The sequence below is a fragment of the Phaseolus vulgaris genome, chromosome 1 (genome assembly GCF_000499845.2).
Source record: "Phaseolus vulgaris cultivar G19833 chromosome 1, P. vulgaris v2.0, whole genome shotgun sequence".
NCBI classification, from domain to species: Eukaryota; Viridiplantae; Streptophyta; class Magnoliopsida; order Fabales; family Fabaceae; genus Phaseolus; species Phaseolus vulgaris.
This window is the reverse complement of record NC_023759.2, coordinates 4,118,504-4,142,383: the sequence shown is the minus strand read 5'-3', so window position 1 is coordinate 4,142,383 and position 23,880 is coordinate 4,118,504. Positions and strand designations below refer to the sequence as shown.

The 23,880-nt window shown below is 31.8% G+C and overlaps 1 protein-coding gene and 1 long non-coding RNA gene across 4 annotated transcripts; one reads left to right on the top strand and one right to left on the bottom strand.

The window, feature by feature from the left end:
• Positions 1-3,347: 3,347 nt before the first annotated feature.
• LOC137816692 (transcription initiation factor TFIID subunit 5-like) lies at positions 3,348-17,281 on the top strand. 2 transcript variants are annotated; one of them, XM_068619946.1, is made up of 19 exons: positions 3,348-3,617; positions 5,407-5,488; positions 5,582-5,660; positions 5,807-5,904; positions 6,000-6,056; positions 6,462-6,549; positions 6,635-6,744; positions 11,607-11,714; positions 11,921-12,072; positions 12,288-12,398; positions 12,485-12,554; positions 12,675-12,714; positions 13,645-13,809; positions 14,076-14,152; positions 14,890-15,006; positions 16,242-16,507; positions 16,630-16,725; positions 16,823-16,895; positions 17,004-17,281. In XM_068619946.1, exons 1-19 carry the CDS (start codon positions 3,487-3,489, stop codon positions 17,058-17,060), a joined length of 1,977 nt encoding a protein of 658 aa, XP_068476047.1. In that variant the 5' UTR covers positions 3,348-3,486; the 3' UTR covers positions 17,061-17,281. The 2 variants fall into 2 exon arrangements, with proteins under 2 accessions (XP_068476047.1, XP_068476046.1); XM_068619945.1 differs by having other exon boundaries at positions 16,820-16,895.
• Positions 17,282-19,038: 1,757 nt separating this feature from the next.
• Positions 19,039-23,071, bottom strand: LOC137816694 (uncharacterized). Of its 2 annotated transcripts, none has more exons than XR_011081848.1 (4): positions 22,776-23,071; positions 20,728-20,788; positions 19,853-19,963; positions 19,039-19,193 (listed from the first exon to the last, which is right to left on the bottom strand). It is a non-coding gene; the product is annotated as an uncharacterized lncRNA (long non-coding RNA). The 2 variants fall into 2 exon arrangements; XR_011081849.1 differs by having other exon boundaries at positions 22,030-22,997.
• Between the last annotated feature and the right edge of the window lie 809 nt (positions 23,072-23,880).

The following is a 23,880-nucleotide window of genomic DNA, read 5'->3' as shown; positions in this document are numbered from 1 at the left end:
CACACAAAGTTATACTGGTTCACTCAACATGAGCTACATCCAATCCCACCTTACACCAAGATGGATTCCACTAAAGCAAAGAAACTTTACAAAACCTCTTAGTTCTTGAACCCTCAAAAAACCAAGATTACATGCTGAAACACACTATTTCAACAACACACTCTCTTCTAGAAACCCTATAAAGAAGTACAAATACAACCACCTTTACAAAAAGAAAAGTTTAGGAAAGAAAACACCTTGATTGCAAATACAAGAGTTCAAACCAGGACCCTCACAGCTGTAGCACTTGAAAGAACCTTGAATTTCAAGCCAAAGACACCAGCACACAAACACTTAAAGTTTTTATGAAAAACTTTCAAAAACTAAAACTCTCTTTTGAATCTCAATAAAAACACTTGAAAACAGTATGTAAATCGTGATTGCAAGGGGTGTTTTGATACGAGATTAACCTTCATTTTCATAGGTTTCAAATCAAAACGGATCTTCAAAAAATAGTTAAGTATTGTTATAAAAATAACAGATTAAAGTTTAAAAGAACATATTGTTTTTTGAAAAACCTCTTGGTGGTAACATAACCACTTTCTAATCAGTTGAAAAATGAAAATTTGAACAAAACAAAATTTTGAAGTTTCAAACTGAATTTTGAAAAAGCTAACAACTTTGTACTAGTACCAAAGAATTTATTGTTTTTTTAAACAACAGATTAAAATTTTGTGCAATAAACCAGTGTTTTGAAAAACTTGGAGCAAATTTTTTAAAACATTTTTAAGTAACCCTTGTTCTTTAGCTCATTACTAAGGCTATGAGATATAAGGTAGATTCAGTTGCAAAATGCTATTTAAACAAATCTAATTTATCTAAGATCATGAACATGTTCCATAAACCTTCAAAAGAGATATCTTCATCAAACACGTCTTCATGCAAGTTGAGTAGCATTCTCGACATAGGGTACATGTAGAATTGTGTAACAAGTGCAACAAATTTGACACATCATCTACTTTGACACAACAAATTAAACCCAACAACTCAATCACAACTTCTATTTGTTCATGTGACACTCCCAACTTATTCATTTTTCTGCCATGAGACATCAATTTCAACCCATCACGATCCTACAATAACCAATGAATATAATTTCATAATTGAAGTATAATAAATAACATATTAACTTCAATGCATATATGTAAACATTATTACTTACCACACAATTCCATAATTGTCTAACAACATGGTCCTCATAACTGGCAAACAATGACTTATCCACTAACCCTTTAAGATAAGCTTCGCTCTCCACTACATGGGTCTCTTTAGCTACCACATTTTATGCACATTCGTCATCTTGAATAGTGTTACTAGCACCATCTCGCTCTCTTCGTCTAACAGATGCAGTTGGGCATACATAATCGGTTTAAGAACCTCCTTCTCTAGTTTTCACCACGTTACTCTACATATACGTGAATAAAATTAATATTCAATAACTAAAAATAGTTATACATAAAAAAAAAACACAGTCTTCTAGAACAGCTTTCCATAATAGTTTTTTTCAGAATATGTTTTCAAAACACAACTTTAAAACATATTCTAGAAAATGTATTCTAGAAAGCTTATTATGTTTTAGAAACTTTATTCTAGAAACATAATTATGAAATAATCACATTATGCACACCTCTCCCGAATCCAAATTATAGAATTTTTTTGAATTACCATTTCTGAAGAAAAAGTAAAAAAAAAATGTATGAAAGTGGTACCAATAACAATGGAAAACAATAAAAAAACAAATGCAAATTACCAACCAAAAAATATAAGTTTTATAATTTCAACAAAAGTGAACTAACCACACAATGCAACCCAATTGGAATAGTGCAACATAGATAGGAGCAATTTAATTATAAATTCTTAAGAAAATTATTCTTAAGGAAATTTATGTCATTTTTTAATGGGATGGGAGCAATTTAAAAGATGGGGTGAAGAAAGCAAAAGCCCACCAATTAATATAATAACCCTACCAAATAATTTGCACATACAAACATAACAAAAAAAATTAAAAATTCTAGTATTAATTTACACACTTGGGTATAAATTATAAAAATTGTGAAGGTTTCTGAATATAATAAACTGATATAGTTTTTGAAAAAAAAAAAACTCTCTTAATGAGATTCTAACCTTGGCTTTACCCCTTTGAGAGAGATTCATTTGATTTTGCATATGTTTATGGTAAATTATCAGTGCTTACATCAATTTGGTTTTGTTCCCAGTCTAGTACAATTTTAAAAGTAAATTTTGGAATTGGACAAATAATTATTTTTTGAAAATGAGTAAATCATATATGAATGATACAATTCAATCATTAATGAAATCGCCAATTTAAAGTATGAGTTTGTAAAAATGAAAAACTCATACATTTCGTATACCATTTTATCTATGAAATATACGTTTTTTAATTTAAAATAATAAGAACATGCAGAATTAAAAAAATTTAAAAATGAAAATCTTAATGAGGTTTACATTTTTGCAGAGAAATCGTATACCTCCTTTATGTTTTTAAGTTTCGTTTTTTATTATATATAATTAAAAAATATGTATAAAATATTTCTTAACTAAATAAGTTTTTATAAAATATTTTATTATTATGTATAATTAAAGAATAATAACTGAATTTCATAAAATATTTGTTTATTATATATAATTAAATAATAACTGAATAAGTTTTTATAAATTATTTTATTATTATATATAACTAAATAATCACTGAATTTTTAGAAAATACTTATTTATTATATATAATTAAATAATATTTGAATAGGTTTGTATAAATGATTTTATTATTATTATATGTAATTAAGGAATGACTGAATTTGTAGAAAATAGATTTTTATTATATAATTAAAAATTAAATATAAATTTTTTTATTTTTAATACATTCAAATTTATTTTAATTTTTTAATAAATTCAATGATATAATATTTTAATAAAATAAAAAAATATAAATAAATTATTTTAAAAAATAATTAAATTAGATCTATTTTATATGATAAAATATGAAGTTATATTAATTTATATGTCTATTGCTTCAAGTTTCATTTTATTCCAAATTTCTAATTTCACAAAGAAAGATAAATGAAGAGATTTCTGTTGTTATACCATGATTTAATTTCTGTACAAAGGACATAAGCGAAAAGATGAAAGACATTAATTTAATTTTAATCTAAGGATTCAGATTGTATGTTCTCATTTTTATAACCCTAAACCCTAATTTATATAATTAATTTCATATTATATATTTTAAAAATAAAATAAATAAAAAAAATAAAAAATAATTATAATCAACAAACTAAATCGAATGATGTGTGAACAACCAATCTTTTTCAGTGAAACTATTTTGAGCGAGATTAAGAGTGCGGGAAATAGAGAGAGAAGATATTGAAATAAGAGAGAGAGAAATTTCGCAGAGAAGAACAGAGTTTGATTTGATTGTGTGGTGAGAGCATGGACGAAGATCAAATAGAAGGCTGTGTGAGTGGGTACCTCAAGCAGAAAGGGTTTGCGCAAAACGATGACCAACTTCAACTTTCCAACACCGATTCCTCTCTTCAACCCGACACTCTCAATCGTGCTCAGTATTCATTCTCTCTTTCTATTTCGTTTCAATTTTCCTTTTCAATTTATGTCAAATTGCAGTACTCCATCACCTTTCAGTTGCTATGTCTCTTAATTTAAACCCTCCTGCTTATGAAGATTATGTTTGTTATCAGAGTTTAAAATTAGACATCAAATCGCATAGTGTTAGTGTCACTCGTGAAACCATTATAATTAGGACTCCCAGATGCCAAGAGTTTTAAGACTACGGCCTATATTGGATTTATAGTTGGTTGGAGGTGTTGGTGGGTTTGTCACGGCCTGTAGCTGGTGCAAGATGGAAAGGACATATGTATTTTGATGGTTTTGTAGCTGTAGTTTGCAGTGCTCATAACATTCCAATACGAGCTAGCTGGAATAGGATGTCTAACTTATGCAGCAAACATTATCTTTCTATTGCTTATGGGGTGTTTGTTCATCTCTTTATTCTTGGAGATTCTTAATGTGGTTTGGTTTATGTAAAAGGGTTGAGATACCTCTTTTGTATCCCTCTTAATTTAATTTCATTTTTTGCTGCAAAAAAAAAAACAACTCGTGAAACCATGGAGCTACTGTCAATAATCAAAGCATACACGAAATTGCTTTTTTTTATTATATATATAGATAGATAAATATAGATATACATATATGATTTATTTGTTTCATGTCTAAAGTGACATCACCAAGAATTGAAGCTTGAATCACTTAAAGTTGAGTATACTCACTGCTTAATTCATGCGAGGTATGTTATGGTATGGCTGAGAGATGTCTTTGTCCTTCAAGCATGTGATTAGAGTTTGATTTCTAGGCCTGTCTGAACGGAAAAAGTTTTGTTAGGAGTGTTGGGTTTTTCGAGGAGAGATTTGTCACTAATGAGCCTTGAGTAAACTCATACAATGAGACTATCTTTTATCCAAAGCTTTAAGACAATGAGTTTGTGATTCTTTCTTCTTGTATATTGCTCATCTTGCTCATTTCTCACTAATGTAGGACTTCTAACTCTCACTTGAATTTCTAATGAGGCGAGATAAGCTTCATAATTATAGATAGGAATACCATGAGTGATTTGTCTTCAACTACTGGGAGGAATACTCTGGATTCACTGAAAAAAACACTTAAACATTTCAATTAGAAATTTAGTTTTAAATTGTTACATGTCAATGAAATTGCAGCCCACCTTAGGGCCTAAGATTTGGGTTATTTCATATTTTGAAGATGCATTGAGTGCTCTGAAAAATTTAGGAATTTGTGATCTGATGGTGCATTTCTAATCAATAGAGTTATCCTTCCTCATTGCTACATGTTACTAATTTCTTTGGCATAAACAGTCTTGCTCGCTCTTCTATGTTAATTCAGAGGACTTCAATGCAAATTATGTTAAAAGGGATAAGTGTGTAGGTTTACTTTTGTGAATGAGGTAGAAAAAAGTTAGTAAATTAGTTTGGCTTTTACAATATTTTAATTGTTTCAATTAGGAAATATATGAATTAATCAAGAGGATGAAACGGACAGTTAGTTTGATTGGCCTATTTTAAAGTGTGTTTTTAAGCCACAAGTGTTATCTGTTCTTGACTTTTTTTAGCATCTCACAAGAAAACTATTGCACAAATATGATTTCAAATTCTATTGTTTTCCTTTAAAAACAGTTAGCAAGCATATAAGCTGAAGAGGAGGTTTACGTGTTTTCTTAGAATATAGTCATCAGTTTGCACTAATCATACACTATATTACCCTTTCAACACAAATCTTTTCAGGAATATTTTTTTTGAATGAAAACCCTTTATTTTGCAGATTGGAGAGAGGTTCCGCTAGATACCATGATGGGTATGGAAGACTAAGATCATGGGCATACAGATCACTTGAATCATACAAGGTAGCATGCCGTTTGGTTACTGTCTTGTTTAAAGTTCAATTACAAAATTGCTATGTTTCAATTTCTTACATATGGATTGCCACTTCTTTGCAGCATGAGTTGCTGCGTGTGCTTTATCCAGTATTTATCCATTGCTTCATGGATCTTGTGTCAAAAGGGCATCTTCAGGAAGGTATGAAATATTTATTCACACAGACATTTAACAATAATTATTTATAATATTTTTGATGGATTTTGAAGTTCCTAATGTGGCCATCAGTGCAACATGTGTTTTATGCTTCTGTTTACATGATTCATGATTCTGTTGGATATACTCAGCTTGGAACTTTTTCAATACCTTTCGTGAAGACCATGAAATGATGCACTCACGGGACCTTCAGAAATTGGAACTAGTTCTTTCTCCTGCTCATTTGGTGGTTGGCTGCTGTCTAAAATATGATATCTTTTATATGTTCTTCAATATTGTTAGATAGCTAGCACTATATAATCCTTCAATATTGTTCTTTCTCAGGAAATGGAATTCGCTCATTCCCTTAGGCAGAGTAAGTTCAACATAAAGATATGTCGGGTAATGTCTTTATTTACCTAGATTCGTTTGTTAATATGCTTTAATTGAACTGTTTTTTCAGTAACTCCTTTCAGTACTCATTAGATTAAATATTTTTTTCAGTTAGTTTCATAATCCATGAGAATTTGGGTAGAACTTTTGTTCCCCTTTCAGGCTTCTTTTTCTGTGTTTTACTATTCTCCCATGATTTTATTTTTTATTAATATTGATGATGCTTTTCTCTTTGGAAAAATGTTTGGCCATTAGCATTTGATTTGCAGTTTCTGAAAAAAGAAAGGGTATACATAAAGACCATTTGTTGGCTTATTTATAGTTTTGTTAAGAATTTTCACCACTGAGGTCAATTACATCTACGTTCTCTATATATTTAAAAATCTGATAGATAATGTTTTGGACTTCTGGCAGTATTCTTATGAGCTTCTACTGCAACATCTACATAGTATGCAATCAAGCACAATAATTGGTATTATCAATGAGCATGTTGGCTTCCAAGGTACTTTTCCTCATTTTAAGTTGTGTGTTAATTCTGTTCATTTACTTGCCAGTTTTGCATTAATTTCATTTTTGTTGCACTGCAGTTACAGCTGGACAACCGAGCTCAATTTCTGATGATCCAGAAGCTGTTACCCTCAGTGGAAGCATCCAGGATGCAGCAAACAAGATAAATCAGAAAGAAATACTCTGGGGGGTGAGTTCTTTAATTGTTTACGAAGCTAGGCAATATTATAAAGTTATCTTGCTCTTTTTGTTTCAATGCATCCGAGTTTCTTATTTTTGCAAGCTTTTGTTGTAATAAAAAGTGTATTATAATAGCATTTATAAATTATAATACCTAAACTTTCAAAGACTTAAAAATTGCTTACTTTTATGCATTTCACAGTTTTAATGCCTTGAACAACACTCTGTTGAACTTTGACATCTGTTACATCCTTTGTCATAATTTCATCACTGTACTTGGGTTATTGTGTGGAATACTAATTATTAATGAGCAGATTCTTTGATTGGGCCAGATTTAGAGTTGTGCCTTGTTTTCCAGGGTGGGAGCAATGGCTCCTCCAAAATTTTAAAAACTACACAATTTTTATTTCCTTTCCTTTCGTATGATGTGTTTGAAGGGGATTGAAATGGCTGTTAGTTTCATTTAATAGTATACAAAATTACTTAGTAAGTGGACTGACTTGTTTTGAGTGATGGTTGATTATTGGATATGTACCCAATATGGTATTGCAACCATTTAGAACAATTCATTCAGCGTATACTTCCATTGGGGTTGTTATGTGTTTAATTTGGACTGGCAGTTCTGGTGGTGTTGTTAAAATACAGATTTAGGTATAGAGGGAGACAGAGATAAAAGAGAATAAAACACTAATTTTATTAATTGAGATGTATTACAATGTATTGATGCATTACATACGCTCACAAAACCTGCAGAACTAACCTCTATTTATACTAATCATAATCTAACTAATTTAGGAAGCAAATATTGATACGGTGAGAAAATATGGTAACCAATCCTAAAAGATAACGAGGAAACTAATCGTAGAGGATAATCTAAGAAATGATAACATAATTTTATATATTCTAAAAGTTATCATTCAGTTCAGAGACTTATTATTGGATTCAAAGAGCTTGAGTGACTTTTCTGAACACTCAGCTGAACTATTTTATATTATATATTATGTATGTGTGTGTGTGTGAAAGCCAAAATGAGCACACTAAGAGAAAGAAACCAAGAACAGATCGTGGCATTTATGGCAGCAGGCTACAATCAGAATAGAGTCTCAAAAATAGGAATTGTGTAGACAATAAGGCAAATAATATTATATCAAACATAAATCTAAGCTCTCCCTCAAGCTAGAGTATGCATTTTGTATCCCCCAAGCTTGGACATAAATTAAATTTGAGTCCCTTTCTAAGACTTGGTCAAGACATCTGCAAGTTGATCACTTAGCTGATAAATTTGGTAGAAATTTCGTAGGACAATAGCCTCTCCCGAATAAAATGACAGTCAATCTCTATCTACATGCTTAGTTCTTTCATAGAACATTGGATTAAAGGAAACTTGAAAAACTGTTTATTACCACGATTGTTGAATATCACAAAATTTTAACCCTTGAAGTTGTTTATCCACACCAATTGGCCATAGCTCTTTACTCTATTTTTGCACTAGATTGAACAACAATGTTTTGTTTATTATTCTTCCAAGAGATAATATTTCCTCCGGTGGAAATACAATATCTGGTGGTAGATCTCTTGTCCACGGGACATTCTACCCAATCAACATCACATCACTATCCAAAAATTTGGGTATCTTAGTTATCCTTGTACATTAGACCTTGACTTAGAGGCTCTTAATATACCCAAGAATCTAAATCACAACATTTGATCAATATGAGCTGCCTACATGAATTGACTAAAAATCCCAACAAAAGAAATATCAAGTCTTGTAATTGCAAGATAAATGAGTTTCCCCACCAATATTCTATCTCTTTGGTTCAGAATATGATTCACCTTGCTTTGTTGTTAACTTCTTATTTGGGTTCATAGGATAGTAGGACTATGAATGAGCCTATAATCAGTCATGTTTGTCTCCTCCAAAATATTCAGAGCATACTTTCTCAATGAAATGACAATGCCTTCCTTGGATTGACCCACCTCTATTCCAGTATTTTAGGTAGCCAAATTCCTTGGTGTGGAAGTTACTAAATAAGTTGTTTAAACTATGAAATTTTGGTGGCGTTATCCCTATAATGATTATATCTTATCATCAACATAGAAAACTATAGTACAAGACTAAGTGATCTGCTTCATCAATCGACTCAATTTTGTACAATGTCTGCTAAACTTTCCAAACCAAACTTTTGGAGATTGTTTAAGTTCATAGAGAGATAAATGAAGTTTACAAACTGCATTTGACTCTAGCTTGGAAACAAAATTAAGGAGGTTGTGTCATGAAAGTTTGTTCTTCCAATTAACCATGAAGGAAAGCATTTTAAAATGTCTAAGTGATGAAAATGCCAATGACGAATAACAACCATTGCTAGAAAGAAACAAACTATATTGATTTTAGTTGAAAGAAATAGATGAAATGTATGTCTGATGTGTTTTACAAATGTGATTACAGTCTCAATTTATAGACTGTTTACAACCTAATTAAGGAAGGAAATAATAGGTAATGAAAGCAAGAAATAATGGGTGATTAAAGCTGTACAAATCAAATCAGATCACTAACAAATTTGTCCTAATAAATAAAGAATAAATTCTGCACTTATTCTCCTGATTATGCAACAATTTTTGCCACAAGGCCAAAAGTATACCCTTACTAAGACCATATATCTAGGTATACACTTTAGCCACTAATTGGGCTTGAAGACGTTGAGTCTCACCATTATAACTAACTTTAATAGCATTATACCAATTTGCAACAAACTTCCTACTTCTCTTGAGGAAGTGGAACGATCTCCCATGTACAATGTGTTCAAGAGTTTTCATTTCAACAATCATGACTTTTGCTAGTGTTTCACAAAATTCTTTCGTTTGAAAGAGAAGGGTTTGTGTCATATTAAGGAGATTACTGTTTTTTCTTTTAGCAATGTCATTTTGTTGTGGTGTATACACACATTTGACTTCATGAACAATACCATTTTCAGAAAGGAATTTAGACATGTCATGATTTACATATTCCCTCTCATTATCAAAACACAAACGTTGAATTGACTTTCCAAATTCTGTGTTTATTACATGGAAGAATTTGACAATGAAGTAAAAACTTCAAATTTTTCTTTCATGAGGAAAATCAATGTGACACGGGTACAACCATCAATAAAAGTGACAAACCATTTAACACTAGATAGACTAGAATTTGGTGTAGGCCTCCATAAATCAAAATGAACAAATCAAAAGAATGAACACTTTTTGTATTACTAGAAGGATATGTGACGTGATGATGCTTTTCAAATTGACATACATCGTACTTGAATGACTTGACAAACTCTTTGAAAAATAAAGAAGGAAACATGAATTTTAGAACATAAAGACATGTCCTAAACGACAATGGAGAAGTCAATTTTGAGAGGTTTTAAAAAATAGTGCAAGATTGGAGGTAAGAGGTAGCCATTTGTCTATTGATATTGTCCATGGTTCTCAAGTTTTTAAGGCAATACAAGATCCTGAAAAACACAATGAGAAGCATAGAAGATTACTCAACAATTTAGGTCATGAGTAATTTTTTTGAACTGAAACAAAGTTATTAGAAAGTTTCGGCATCTTTAAGGATAGATGACAAAAGAGAGATATTGTCATGTCCAATTATTAGGACAGAAATCCCATTTGCCATTTGCCATTTGCAACAATAATGGTGATATCAAAGGGGAGTTGAACACTAGAGGAGGTGAAGGAATTGACTTAAAAGGGGAGTTGAAGGAGGTTTCATCACTTCCAATCGTGGCAAATAAGGAGGATGATATCAACTATGATGCACACATGTAGGAGGTACATCTTCCCAAATGAGGGAACTCTAGTAGGTAAGAAGACATACTCAAGATGAGAAATTGGAACTAAAGAACATAATGAACTCAGATAATGTAACATTAGTTGAACCTAGATAACATGAGTTAGTGAGTAGAATTTACAATCCCTGTGAAACCTTGTGTAGCCTAAGGGAACACAATTATGAGAGTGAATAGAAGTCTGTCTACCCCATGATTGAGATTATGAACAAAACACGTGGTCCCAAATGGGCCATAAGGAATGATGAGGGAACAAGATTGAATGTCATGTTTTTTAAAAATAGATGAGAACATCAGATTGGTAAGATAGCACACTGTGGCACAACATAACCCCAAAAATGACAAGGAAACATATTTGAAGAGAGCCTCAGTGGTTTCAGTAAGGTGCCTTATTTGACTTTCAAAATTCTCATTTTGCTGAATGGTATGATCTCAAGATGTTTAATGAAGAAGCCATGTGAAGCCATTAATTAAATATTGAAACGAGTGACAAATATCTTTGGATATTATCACTATGTAAATTGCAGATGGGAACACTGAATTGATTTACTATTTCATGGTAAGAATATTGAGAGACAGAAAACAGCTTAGATCAATGTATCATTGGAAACTACATTGAGAACAACTGCATTAATGAATGTGATAAAATATCTTGACCCTAATGTGGATGCAGTATGACTAGGACATGGAATATCAAAATGGAAATGAGACATAGCACTACAAAGAAAAGAACTATGAAAATGTTTTCCTAATTGATACTTGACACAATGGATAATTTGGAGAGAGTCAACACCATTTGACGCAGGATAAGGGTTACCTAACTGAAATGTGGATATGTATAGGGGAATCCGTCATAGAACAAGCATGAGTAGAGGTATTGTGTTGATAAAGCCCATGTGACTCTAATGCCAATCATCCACCCCAAACTCCAGTCCAAAAATGTTCTTCATTGAATTCTTTAATAGACATATTTTTCTGATTTAATTTATTATTAGCTGTTCCATTATGGTCTGATTTCAGTCTCATTGTATTTCTCTCATAGATGTTTGAAGATTCTGTAGAAGACCACATAGATAAGTCTGGGGCCTTGCTTTCAGGCACAGAAAAGGGTGAAGGTGAGGGCAAAGAGGGAGACAATGATGAGAGTAAGGTACATCTGTTACAAAAGTGCACCCCTGACTCTGTTTCATGAATGCTTTTACTGGATGATCTGATACAATACATTTCTCAGAATTTATGAACTTATTAAAAGTTTGAGCATGAGTTCCATTTGAATTCAGTGACCGCCTTAATACTGTATATTCTTTGTTTGATTGTCAAAAAGTGTTAATTGTTTTTCACTTGTTTCTCTTTTAGAAAAGGTCAATTGATGTAGGAAAGCAAGGTAACTCTGTAAAAAAGGTAAAAAAGGAGAAGGTCAGCAGTGCAACAGGGAAAAATGCTAAACCAGAAGCTAACACTATATCTGCAGCACCTCGCATTAAACCAGAGCTACCCTTGCCCACAGTGTATTCTCCCTCTCGAGTATAATTTTTTTTTTGTATAATTGCCTTTGCATGTGTTGGTTGTAGTTTAAACTAGAAGACTGTATTTTAATTTGCAGTGGGAACTGCAGTGCAGAGCCATAGTTTTGCTCTATTAGATAATATTAAAGTCATAGAAAAGCCTTCTATTGAAGATATGTAGTTCTATTATGTTGAATGTTGTAATATTATTCTTGCAGTTCAACTGATGTAGAACTGTCCATCCTAGAAGATTTAAGGAATCGTGTACAATTGAGTAGTGTTGCTCTCCCTTCAGTTAACTTCTACACATTTGTAAATACACATAATGGGTAATCTCTCATACTTTGGCAGAACAAGTTTATTTATGTTTGGCTTTCTGTTGGGTAACACTTAAAGTTTTTGCTCAACTACCCAGTTTAAGCTGTTCATCAATATCCCACAATGGATCATTGCTTGTTGGAGGATTTTCTGACTCGTCACTAAAGGTTCTTTCTCTTCATCCTCCTCCTCTTTCCACCCTTCCAAAGGAACACTTTTTTCCCTTAACAGCTTTATCTTACCAGATAATGTGAACTTGGGGTAATTATTATGACTTGTATCTGCAGGTCTGGGATATGGCAAAACTTGAGCAACAATCCACCACTTGTAAGTTCATTGCTTAAATCCTTCTGTTTAGTAAATTTGTTGCATACTTTGCTTTAGAAATATGAATGATTAGAAACAGGTTTCACTACTATTAATTGAAATGCTCTAGAACAACTTATAAAACTGACTTCTGTGTATATGTGTGCGTGTAGAAATTCATGCAAAATATAGAGTAGCATAGCTTCCTCATGGTGCATTTCTTTTAGACTTTTGATTTTAAGAATTTGTAAGGGGACAAAACTTGGTATAAAACGTGAAGTAAAACAGTGTGGGTGCACTATTTTCCCCACAAGTCATTGGACATTTTCCAAAAAATGTTTGGGGTGATTGATGAATCTTTTGGTCTTTTTTCTGGATTGTGAAGTGGATCTTAAATATCATTTAAGAGAGTGATGTCATTGTAATTCACACACATGCATGCAACATATACAGTAGTATAGCTTCTTTGATGGTGCATTTTCTTTTAGATTTTTCCTTTAAAACTTTTAGGGGAAAAAACTTTTGGTACAAGAATGTGATGTAAAACAGTGTGGGTGCACTATTTGCCGGCTTAATAGCCTTTTATTGGAAATGTTATCTAGAAAGGTTTGGGGGATTTATCTGATCTCTCTGGGTCTTTTTTCTGGATTGTGTAGTGGATCTTAAATATCACTTGAGAGAGCGATGTCATTGTAATTTGTGTGCAGTGAAGGTCCTTCACTAATATGTTGATAATCTTGTCCACCCACATATGAAACTGGCTTCTTAAGCTCAAATATCATGTCTAATGTTAAAACATTAGGGTGTCTAAAAAAAATGACTTTTGGAGTTGAACCAAGTCTGAAGGTTCCGTTTTAGCTAAAGTTAAACTGATAGATACAAGTTTTTTAGTCTTGAGGATGATTTTCATCTGTTTACTTGTTATAATAGTTCAGTCGTTTCTATCATCAGATTTTTCGCACGGAGGGAATGACACATCACAAAATGAACACATTATTGGGCAAAATAGTGGGAGAAGACAGTACACATTGTTTCAAGGTCATTCAGGTCCAGTCTATGCAGCCACTTTTAGTGAAGCCGGGGATTTTCTTCTTTCCTCTTCAGCCGACAAAACAAGTATGTTAGTTTGATCCCAATTGAATGATCTATTGTTCTTTCCTAATTCTGTCTTCACCTTTGACAGTTTACTTCGTTGTTTTACATTCAATTTTGAGAAAATAGGATACTTGACAACTCCTACACATACACTAACCACCTTCCTTAAAACCATGATTTTTTTTTTATCTTACATCGACAGTTTATAGAAATTAAGCTTTCTATATATTTGTCGTATTTTTAATTCTGCAAGTCTTATTCTGAACCATGAATATACATTTATGCAGTTCGACTATGGAGTACAAAGCTTAATGCCAATCTTGTTTGTTACAAGGGTCACAATTACCCTATCTGGGATGTTCAGGTAAATTCTTATCATCTAAATCTTTCTAACTTCTGTGGATCTTGTTAAACTCTAGATTAGAGAAATATTGAAACCGTGTATTTCTGAAACAGCATGAGTGTTTTATTTATATTAAGAAAAAATAATCAATACAATAATAGAAGAGATTTAATATCTTTTAATAACAAAGATATGATACGGGGATAAATAAAAACATCCTAATATATAATTTGATATTTTTTTATTATCTAAGATCAACTCCTTATTTTTATAATTATAACATAGGTGATGACATTGAACAACGCACCATATACTCTTAAGGATAATTTGAAATTTAAATATTTAAATGTAATTGATGTGGTGATGCCATATGACTTTTAGAGAAGTTGTATAGTTACAAAAAATTATGTAACAAAGAGAGATAAGGAAGAGAAGAGAGATAGTGTGGGATAAGATGGTTGATGGGATGCAGAGAGAAAGTAAAAAAAGATAATGTAAAAGATGTAATATCTAGAAGTACTTTGCAGTGTACTCTCTTCGAAATATACACCTTGCATCTTTGTTCAACACAAAGTATGAGTATCTTTGAGGGAATTCTTTCTCTCAAGTTTTATCTCTTGAGCTTATGAAGGTTTTCTTCTCTACCCAGTAGATATTTTGTTTCTCAGCTTTCCTTTTGCCTTATTCTATTTAATTTTTGATTCATTACTGTCTGTATTTACATTCTAGACTGCTACATTATTTTTTTTCTGGTGCAGTTTAGTCCAGCAGGGCATTATTTTGCCAGCTGTTCACATGACAGAACTGCCAGGATTTGGTCTATGGACAGAATAAAACCTCTAAGAATAATGGCAGGACATTTGTCAGATGTTGATGTGAGTTTTAGCAGTTATTTTTTTTCTTCTATTGTGCTTGTCCTAATTTTCTTCAGATTTTATATCATCCACTAGTTGATTACAATTTTTTATTTACGTAGTGATTGGTCCAGAAATTCATATACCTGTTCAAGTTACTTTGTTCTGTTAGCTTATATTAATGTGAGAAGCAGCACTTTTAAAGAAACACCTTATACTAAATTGAAGTGTGAATTGAGTTTGTTGTCCGGGTCCTAGGCCCTCAAGCTACAAATTAAAGAGAGATTATCAAAATAAAAATTGTATATGCCAACTCACCTAACATTTTTAGCCTTTTGGTTCGATTATGTAATTTATTATGCTTCTCAAGGAAATACAGGACAAAATAGTCACTAAAATGTTTGGCGACCCTGAGTTCACATGGCAATTAATTCCCTTGGTCTTTCAAGATCAAGTGGCCACTGCTGAATGGGGCCTCTGCATCCGTTCTTCCTTGGATCCTAGTAGGGTCTCCCTAGTTACCACAATAATAATCAAAATACTGATGATGATGATGATGAATAGAGGTGTTAAATCTGCATTTCTTCTCCTCATTGATGGGGTAAAATTAGATGAGAGTAAAATAATTATATACAGGTGTTGGTTCTTATTTTAGATAAATGAAGAATTTATAAAAAAATATGTCAAAACAAGTGTATCATCAGGGATGTTCTTATGGTTACAAAGATGATAAAACGAGAGAGAAAGAAATCAACACTCTGAAATGGTTTTGCCTCAAGTTTTTCTTAGCTCCCCTCTTCCTCAAGCAATTGGGGCCACACGTCCAGACCACCTAAGCTGAATTTCTACCATCTTTTCTACAATAGGTGCTAGTTTTTCTCTAATACATTCATTACTAATCTGATCGTGCCCATATGCTCACTCATTCAACACAACATTCTCACCTATGTATGTTTATTTTGTTCTTCTGTTGGTTTTTTCTACCCAACAATTACCTCCACACAACATGCTTGCCTTAGTTGTGTGATAAATTTTTCCTTGACATTTGGCTCTTAGATATTTGAATCAATTGACAATCCTGCATTTATTTATTTTCTTTTTTTGTTGAGGGGGTCCATAATTGTGTTGACTGCTTACTCATTCCCTTATGGATTACTTTTTTCTTAAAAAAATGATATGAAGTACTTCAAGAATATTTTCAGTTCTTTCAATCTTATTAACTATGCAATGTTTACCTGTTTTTCTGTCTCGTTTAGTGTGTGCAGTGGCATCCCAACTGCAACTACATTGCTACTGGCTCCAGTGACAAAACAGTTCGACTGTGGGATGTGCAGAGCGGGGAATGTGTTCGGGTTTTCATTGGTCATAGAAGTATGATTTTGTCTTTGGCAATGTCCCCTGATGGGCGCTATATGGCATCTGGTGATGAAGATGGCACAATCATGACGTGGGACCTCTCTAGTGGCTGTTGTGTCACACCTCTAGTCAGTCACACCTCATGTGTCTGGTCACTCGCTTTCAGGTGATCCCCACAAACAACTCCGTCAACATTTCAGCTTGATCATAGAAATGAAATCGAAAGGTATTTTAGGTTGCTATCAAATTCTTAACATCGCTTCTGTTCTTTGTTGTTGGACGTGTCAGTTGTGAAGGTTCTCTTCTAGCATCTGGATCTGCTGACTGCACTGTCAAATTGTGGGATGTTACTACAGGTATAAAGGTTCCAAGGAATGAAGAAAAGTAAGTAGTTTATCTCACATGAAAACATACAACTATCTCGTTAGAAATTTTCTTTTCTAATGGAAAAACTGACCGCGTGTGTTTTTCATATTAGTAGAAGTGGGAATACTAACAGACTCAGATCATTAAAAAGCCTGCCAACCAAATCTGCTTCAGTTTACTCTCTCCAGGTACATTCACTAATTACCCATTCTTTGTTTACTAATCCATGGTTACTCTTGATTCAACTTTTTAAAGATTTAACTACTGTGTTAACTCTGTATTGTGTTCCGGAGCAGTTTTCTCGCAGGAATCTTCTTTTTGCAGCTGGAGCTCTTGCAAAAAGTGGTTTTTAGTATGTCGACAAATTTTGAAGTGGCAGTTCCGACTTAACACCAAAAAACATAATGTTGTGTTATACCATGTTTTTTATTTGTAAATTTATTAGTAAATTGAACTGAAATTATTCTCTCAGCAAGTTTTTGTAATCCATGCTATTCATAATTCCCCACCCATCAATGTATGATATACATTGTAAAATTATTAAGAGACAGGAGGAATTACTCTTTCTTATCAATTTGTTGCTTTAATCCTCTTATGTGACCTTGTTTAATATTTGATTAATATTGCCCCTACTACCCTTGAATGCTGCTAGATGCAGAACTAGATATTATTTTGCCCTGACTGTTGAAATATTGCTTCCATTATAGCAACATGGAATGATACCCTATTGTTTATGATTAGTGTTTTTACTAAAACTAGCGACAACAACGTATGTTATATAAACCAAAAAGAGTATTTATCTTTATTAATTGTTATATTAATACGTACTTGTACATTTCACCTACAGCTGTGAATAAAGTTCACGATGGTCAATCATTTGAACTGGTTAAATTTTAAGCTTGGACAATATCAGCATAATGTGAAAAAAAGTTGAGATTATCTTTTAAAAGAAATGAATTCCACGAGATTTGCACCATTCAATGCCATAAGATTTATCACACTTTTCTTCTGATTTTAAACATAAAATAATTTGGCCTTAAGTAAATATGAGTTAGTTTTATCTAATTATTGAGTCAATTTTTAAATATTTTTTATTTTATTTTTATATATATTTTTTCACAATTTGGAAAAAACATCTAAATAAAATTTGGTACCACTAAATGATATTACTTTTTTAATTAATGTGATCTTTTCTATAGTGGGCATACATATATAAAAAAAAAAAAAAATAAGTAATTAATTTTCTCAACATGATCCTTAAAACTTCAGAATGAAAGGTGACATCCCAGAAACATACAAGTTAGTAGTATATACTATAAAAAAATGTTACAAATTTGGAAACTTCTATCCTACCAAAAAGAAATCACTAGGTACAAATTTACATGAAAAAGAAACCTTGCATTAGTGATACCATCGATTATCAACAACCATTGCCTCCATTGTAGGGTCACTTTGAGAATTCTACTGTACTAACAGTACATATTAAAACACCATAAAACATTCAATAATTGATCTCCACTTGTAGGTTAGGGTGTCATTAGACTATCATTAGTGTTACCAAACATTCATTATTTGTAGCATGCAGTAATTGTTTATTAGTAAAAACAAGGAACATTAGTGGTTTATGTCAGGTGTGGAGGAAGCGTGCTAGATTAAGGGATGCATGTTATGAACAAAAAAAGAAATCAAAGAATCAAATATCTGCATCAAAAGCATCATAATCAATCAGTAAGCTTTGTTTGGTATCTTTAGTCTTAAAACCTACTTCACTACTCACAAGTGCCCTTAAGAATACCCTAATATCCAAAAACAATTATAACATATGGTCAGTAGGTACTTTTAGAAGAAAAATAATATCATTTTCTATAAATTAATTTATCTATTAACTTATTTTATTTTATGATTTTTTATTTTTTTATTTTAAAAAAAAGGGCTTATGAAAAAAAATTCAAAGTCATATTTTGATTAATATTGAAATTCATTTTGTCCTTACTTGGAAGGTCCCCGCAGGGCAAAACAAAGTGGTAACTATTTACCAACATTTGTCAATATGTATTCATATGTAATGATTTTATTTGGCTCGTATTAAAAATTGTTAATAACACATTCTTTAGGAGTTAAGCACAATTTTAAACACTCTACTGATAATTAAAATTATATAAACTTCACTCTTACATGAGGTTCGTGTTACTTTTAATATATGGATATTAGATAAGATGAAAACATGTATTAAATTGTATTTCGTTAATAATCTTTTAATAAAAAACAACATATAAAAACATGTAAGAAGGTTTACAATAACTCACTCACACGCCCACCCTGTTCAATGAATTGAGGAATCAAATTATGATTGCAATTGAAATTTGGAGTTTATCACATGAACTAATTGCTCAAAACATTCTATGAAAATATCACTTCTGAATCATATATTATTAATTAAGGCTGCAGACTAATACAAACCATCACCAGCATCTTCAAAAAGCTGTCTGCAAAGAAGATGCAAATATACTATAAAGTTTGCATACCAGCAGGCATGATAATCAAGAATGAACACTAAGATCATTATCAAAACAAGTAAAACACTGTTTAATAGCATGTAGAGAAAAAAAACATCACAGACACATTCAAGAAGAAAAAAACTCCTTAAAAGACCAAACTACAGTTTGGAAAGTTATTCTTTATCAAAATAAATAAAAAGTGTCTTGCATAAACCAAACATATTATATACCTAGGTGAAAATTATGTATATGCTTCCAAATAAAATAATATATAATTCAAGAAAATTGATATGTGATATCATACATAAAAACTGCTAATTGTGCATTCACTGGAACAAAAAACCCGTAATGAAAGGTGAAGACGAATCTCGTTTCCAATACTCAATTTTTTTGATTGTGTATTCATTTGTATATGTTGAAGTTCTTATCTGGACTGTTTCTATTATGACATGAGCCTAAGATCATCATAAAACTTTTTTTTTTTTTACAAGCAAAATACATATATTAAATACCATTCTGCAAAAGAAGTGCAGTTGAATCGCATTCACACGACAACAAAAGCAAATATCTCCAAAACATTTGTGAAGCAAAATACAAGCATGTGACAAAATAGTAAGAACCCTGCATAATTTTCTCTACCAACCTACCCTTTAACATTCTTTTCATTGAAATGGCCTCCTAACATTCATTTGGGTCAGTTTTTGCCTCATCTTGTCAAAGAAAAACTGCTCTTGAAGTTGCCTCAACCAAGCTTTTACCTAATGACAGCAATGCCAAGGTTATAAATTATGCAACTTTACTCAATATGCAGTCACCACCTCAGTAACAATTGGAGAAAATTATTCAGCTTCATTTAAACATGTACAAAAGAATCAACAGTGATTAGAATAGATTATGTGGATAAGACTTTTGTTGTTGCTATTGTTTGGATATAGTATAAAAGCATTTTATACATGTTTTGGTAAATATAATAACTGTTTCAGTATTCAAAAGTCATAGATAGTTCTTAAGATAGTTAAAGATTTGAAACATTGAATATAACAAACCTCTCCTACTTCAACAATTTTTCTTCTAAGTTATGGTTGTGACTAATCCATAACAACAAATTATCACAAGAGTCGATCATAACCTTAAATTTCAAAATCATGTTATTGGACCAAAGATCCATAGAGCTCTCAACAACACTGCACCTGTATAAATAATATAACTGTCGAAATCATAAATGAAATAATTATCCATCACTTCCAACAAAGTGAACTTTTCCATTATATACACCATTTATATTGCCATTTTATTTTGGGTTGTCGTTGTGCTAACTGTGTATGTTCATATTGTCTCTATCAGTCCAACTACAAACTGATATATTACAGAAAGAAATGCAAAAAAAATAGCTACAAAATATAGAAATTTATACTAACGACTACAAATTTATTTATAATCACAAAAGTACATAAATCAAATAGAAATTAGACCATCAATAAAATCACAATAATATAAAAAGTTGCACAAATTAGCCAGTTACCTTAACAGAATCAGGAGATTGCGTGTCATTCATTCGACAGCATCTTAAAATTCTCTCAAGCCTATTAGTATCAACAAAAGATCAATTTCCAACTTAAAATCATAAGATAATTGGATGCACTGCTCAAAACTGCATTAGATCATGCCACAAATCATCGAATATGACTCTTGAAGAAATGTTAACAAATAGAGCATTCAGTTATAAGAAAGGAGGTAGGTATGCTAGTTTCCTTAACATGTCTTAAGGCTATTAGTTCTGAAAAGTTGTTTTAGCTATACTTTTATTTATTTATGTAGATGTAGGACCATGCAAGGTGAATTTGTCTAACCACTACACGTACAACTGGAATAAAGAGTTTGATTGCTAAACCTTTTCAGTAACAAATTGATATGTGTTTCTTGTCCGACACAGCCACGATATAAAAATATCAGCACTCTTTCAATGTGATGAATAAAGAGCAATTATAACAAGTACATATTTTACTGTTATAAGGAAGGTAATACAACAGTTACAACTAAGAAAGATTCAGTTTATGCTTTGTATCAGCTCAGCATCAAACTCAACAAGAAAAGTTGCAAACTGTTCACATAAAATGCATATTTATCAGGTTATTGAGATCCAACCAGAACCTTAAAGCAGTATTAGAAAACATAGGAAAAAGAAAAAAACAAAAAATAACAAAGTAAAATCATTTGACCACTGCTCACCAAACTCCTGTTTCAAAATGGGGTATTATTCTGACAAGTTTTGGTGGGTAATGATAAACCCTATATTCATCACCCTAAGAATAGGGTTGTTTGCTAAGAATGAGAGCAGCACAAAATAGTAGCGTTTGGAGATTGTAACTAATTGAGCCAAATACTGCTTCAGGTGAGAACATTACAGCAATGAACAACTTGATGGCCCGCATACTCTATATACTTAAAATATGAAAGGCTATGAAATCAGAAAAACGATATAATAGCTAGCTAGATGCTAGAAAGTGAACAACAACAAGTGTGGACCATACTATATAACGTGTATGGTCCCTCCCACTCGCTACCATACAAATACACATAAAAAAGCTAAAAAAACGGTGCCCCTCAAGGTCTGCACAATAACCAGGGTACCTTGTGCAAGGTAATGCTATCAAAAGTCACACTTATCCATTTTGTAAGGACTAGTATACTATAAACCATAATAAAGCCAATCAAACAACACGTATGCTCCAGTTTGAACTATAATTATAGTAACAGTTAAAATAAAACAAAATAACAAGATACATATTAGCAAAACACCAAAGACATATATAACTTTACTCACTGTTAATGTTAATGAAATATATAACCACAGTAAGAGACATTTTTTCATGAGCTGCATCAGAGAGAGAGACAGAGAAGATGATGTGGTTTGTTTATGGAGCAACTTAGTAGACTGGAGAATTTTCTGGCACTGAAAACCGACAGAAAGAGTAGTGAGCACACAAAAGCAGTGATATAGAGTTATATCATATGCCTCTTTGTGCTCACTCTCTTCTGTCAATTTCTGTCCAAATAGAAGGAATTAAAGAAACTAAGTACACATACAATAGCATCCCAAATATGGAAAGTTCACAACAAAAGGTTTGGAAAAACCTGAAGGGAAAAATAAAAGCCACACAACTGAGTCAGATCTGGGGAGGAAAAATGTGATATCCATTAAAGGAAAACTTCACGAACCTGGTGTGCTAAAAAGGTGGAAAATCTAGGATCTGACATGCATGTTCTCAGAGGAACACAATTCTGAGAATTTAGGGTTTGTCACCAACAACCTCAGTCCCACAAATAAGGACACAAACCAGAAAAACAAACCCCAGAAGATGAATCAAGAGACGAGGAAGAGGATGAAATGATTTTGAGACGATAAAAAAGAACAAAAAAAAAAGGGTATTAACACCATAAAACAAACTCCAATCAAAACCATGTTGGAACACACAAAACTCCTTCTCTCTCTCTCTTCATGTCTGACTTTCTGTACATTGAGTCAGAAAGAGTCATGCAAAACGTAGAGCTGACAAGTAGCAAGGTTACCAGATCGGTGTGACAGATCTATGTGCATGATGGGGTGTGAGAAACTGAGAGGGTTGCAATAAATAGATGAGAAAGTGGTGAGTTGAAATGAAATAAAAAGAGCAAAAAGAGAATGCAATTTGTTATGTGTGTAGGAGTAGGAAAAGGGCAAAGATCTTATCCTAACAATGGAAATGGAAATGGAAATGGAGCAGCCTTTTGGTTTTGGTGTGTGGAGTGTGTGAAGTGTGTGGAAGAGAGTGGTAGATATATAGTAGTTTAATGGTACACTCAGAGAAAATGGGGTTTGGGTTTCCCACTTACGCTAGCAAAATTATCATTATTATCATCACCCATTCTCTCTCACTCTTCTCTTTTTGGGAACACAAATAAAACCAACACAAATCTTTTGTCCACACATTTCCTCATTTTCTTTCTTCTTATTTACTCAAAAATCAATTACTACTATTATCATCTCTTAACCTTTTTCTTCCCATTTCTATTACATTTATCATCTTCTTACTTTCTCTTTTCTCCCTTATTTCTTTCATTTTTCATCCTACCCCACTCTATTTTTCCTCACCCTTTAAATTCTTTTCTATCATATCCTCTTACTACTTCTTTTATTTCGTTTATATGGTAAGAATTAAATTAATATCTTATATTCCCAAGACATACATTTACTCTTTCATTTATTGCTTTCATTTAATGCTTTCTAGCCATACAATTACTCTTCTGTTTCCTTCTATGACCAAAAAAAATGTAATTCATTTTAATTTTTCTCTGCTATTTCCTTTTACCTGTTCCTTAGAGTTTACATGTTAAATCATAAAATATAATTTTTTTTATCATAATAAAATTATGAGGTTTAAATTACCATTTATTACTTCTCTTTCATATAGATGCACACATAGATTAAATTAAAAATTAAATAGACAGTAAAGACGCCATTGATAAAGATTGATTAATGATTACTTAAACTTTAACAAATGGAAAAAAATAAAATAAAAAATCGATAAATAAGAAGAAAATAGTTAAGGTTTTCTACATTACTTTAATTTTCTACTAATAATAAATATATAAGTTTAAATTAATATTAAAAATAACAGTATAAGTATAATTATAA

Bases quoted from the DNA above. Each gene is read 5' to 3' on its own strand.
- LOC137816692 (XM_068619945.1), top strand. From the start codon at position 3,487: ATGGACGAAGATCAAATAGAAGGCTGTGTGAGTGGGTACCTCAAGCAG. The intron at 3,618-5,406 runs GTATTCATTCTC...TTTATTTTGCAG, and splicing joins GACACTCTCAATCGTGCTCA to ATTGGAGAGAGGTTCCGCTA. The intron at 11,715-11,920 runs GTACATCTGTTA...TTTCTCTTTTAG, and splicing joins GAGACAATGATGAGAGTAAG to AAAAGGTCAATTGATGTAGG.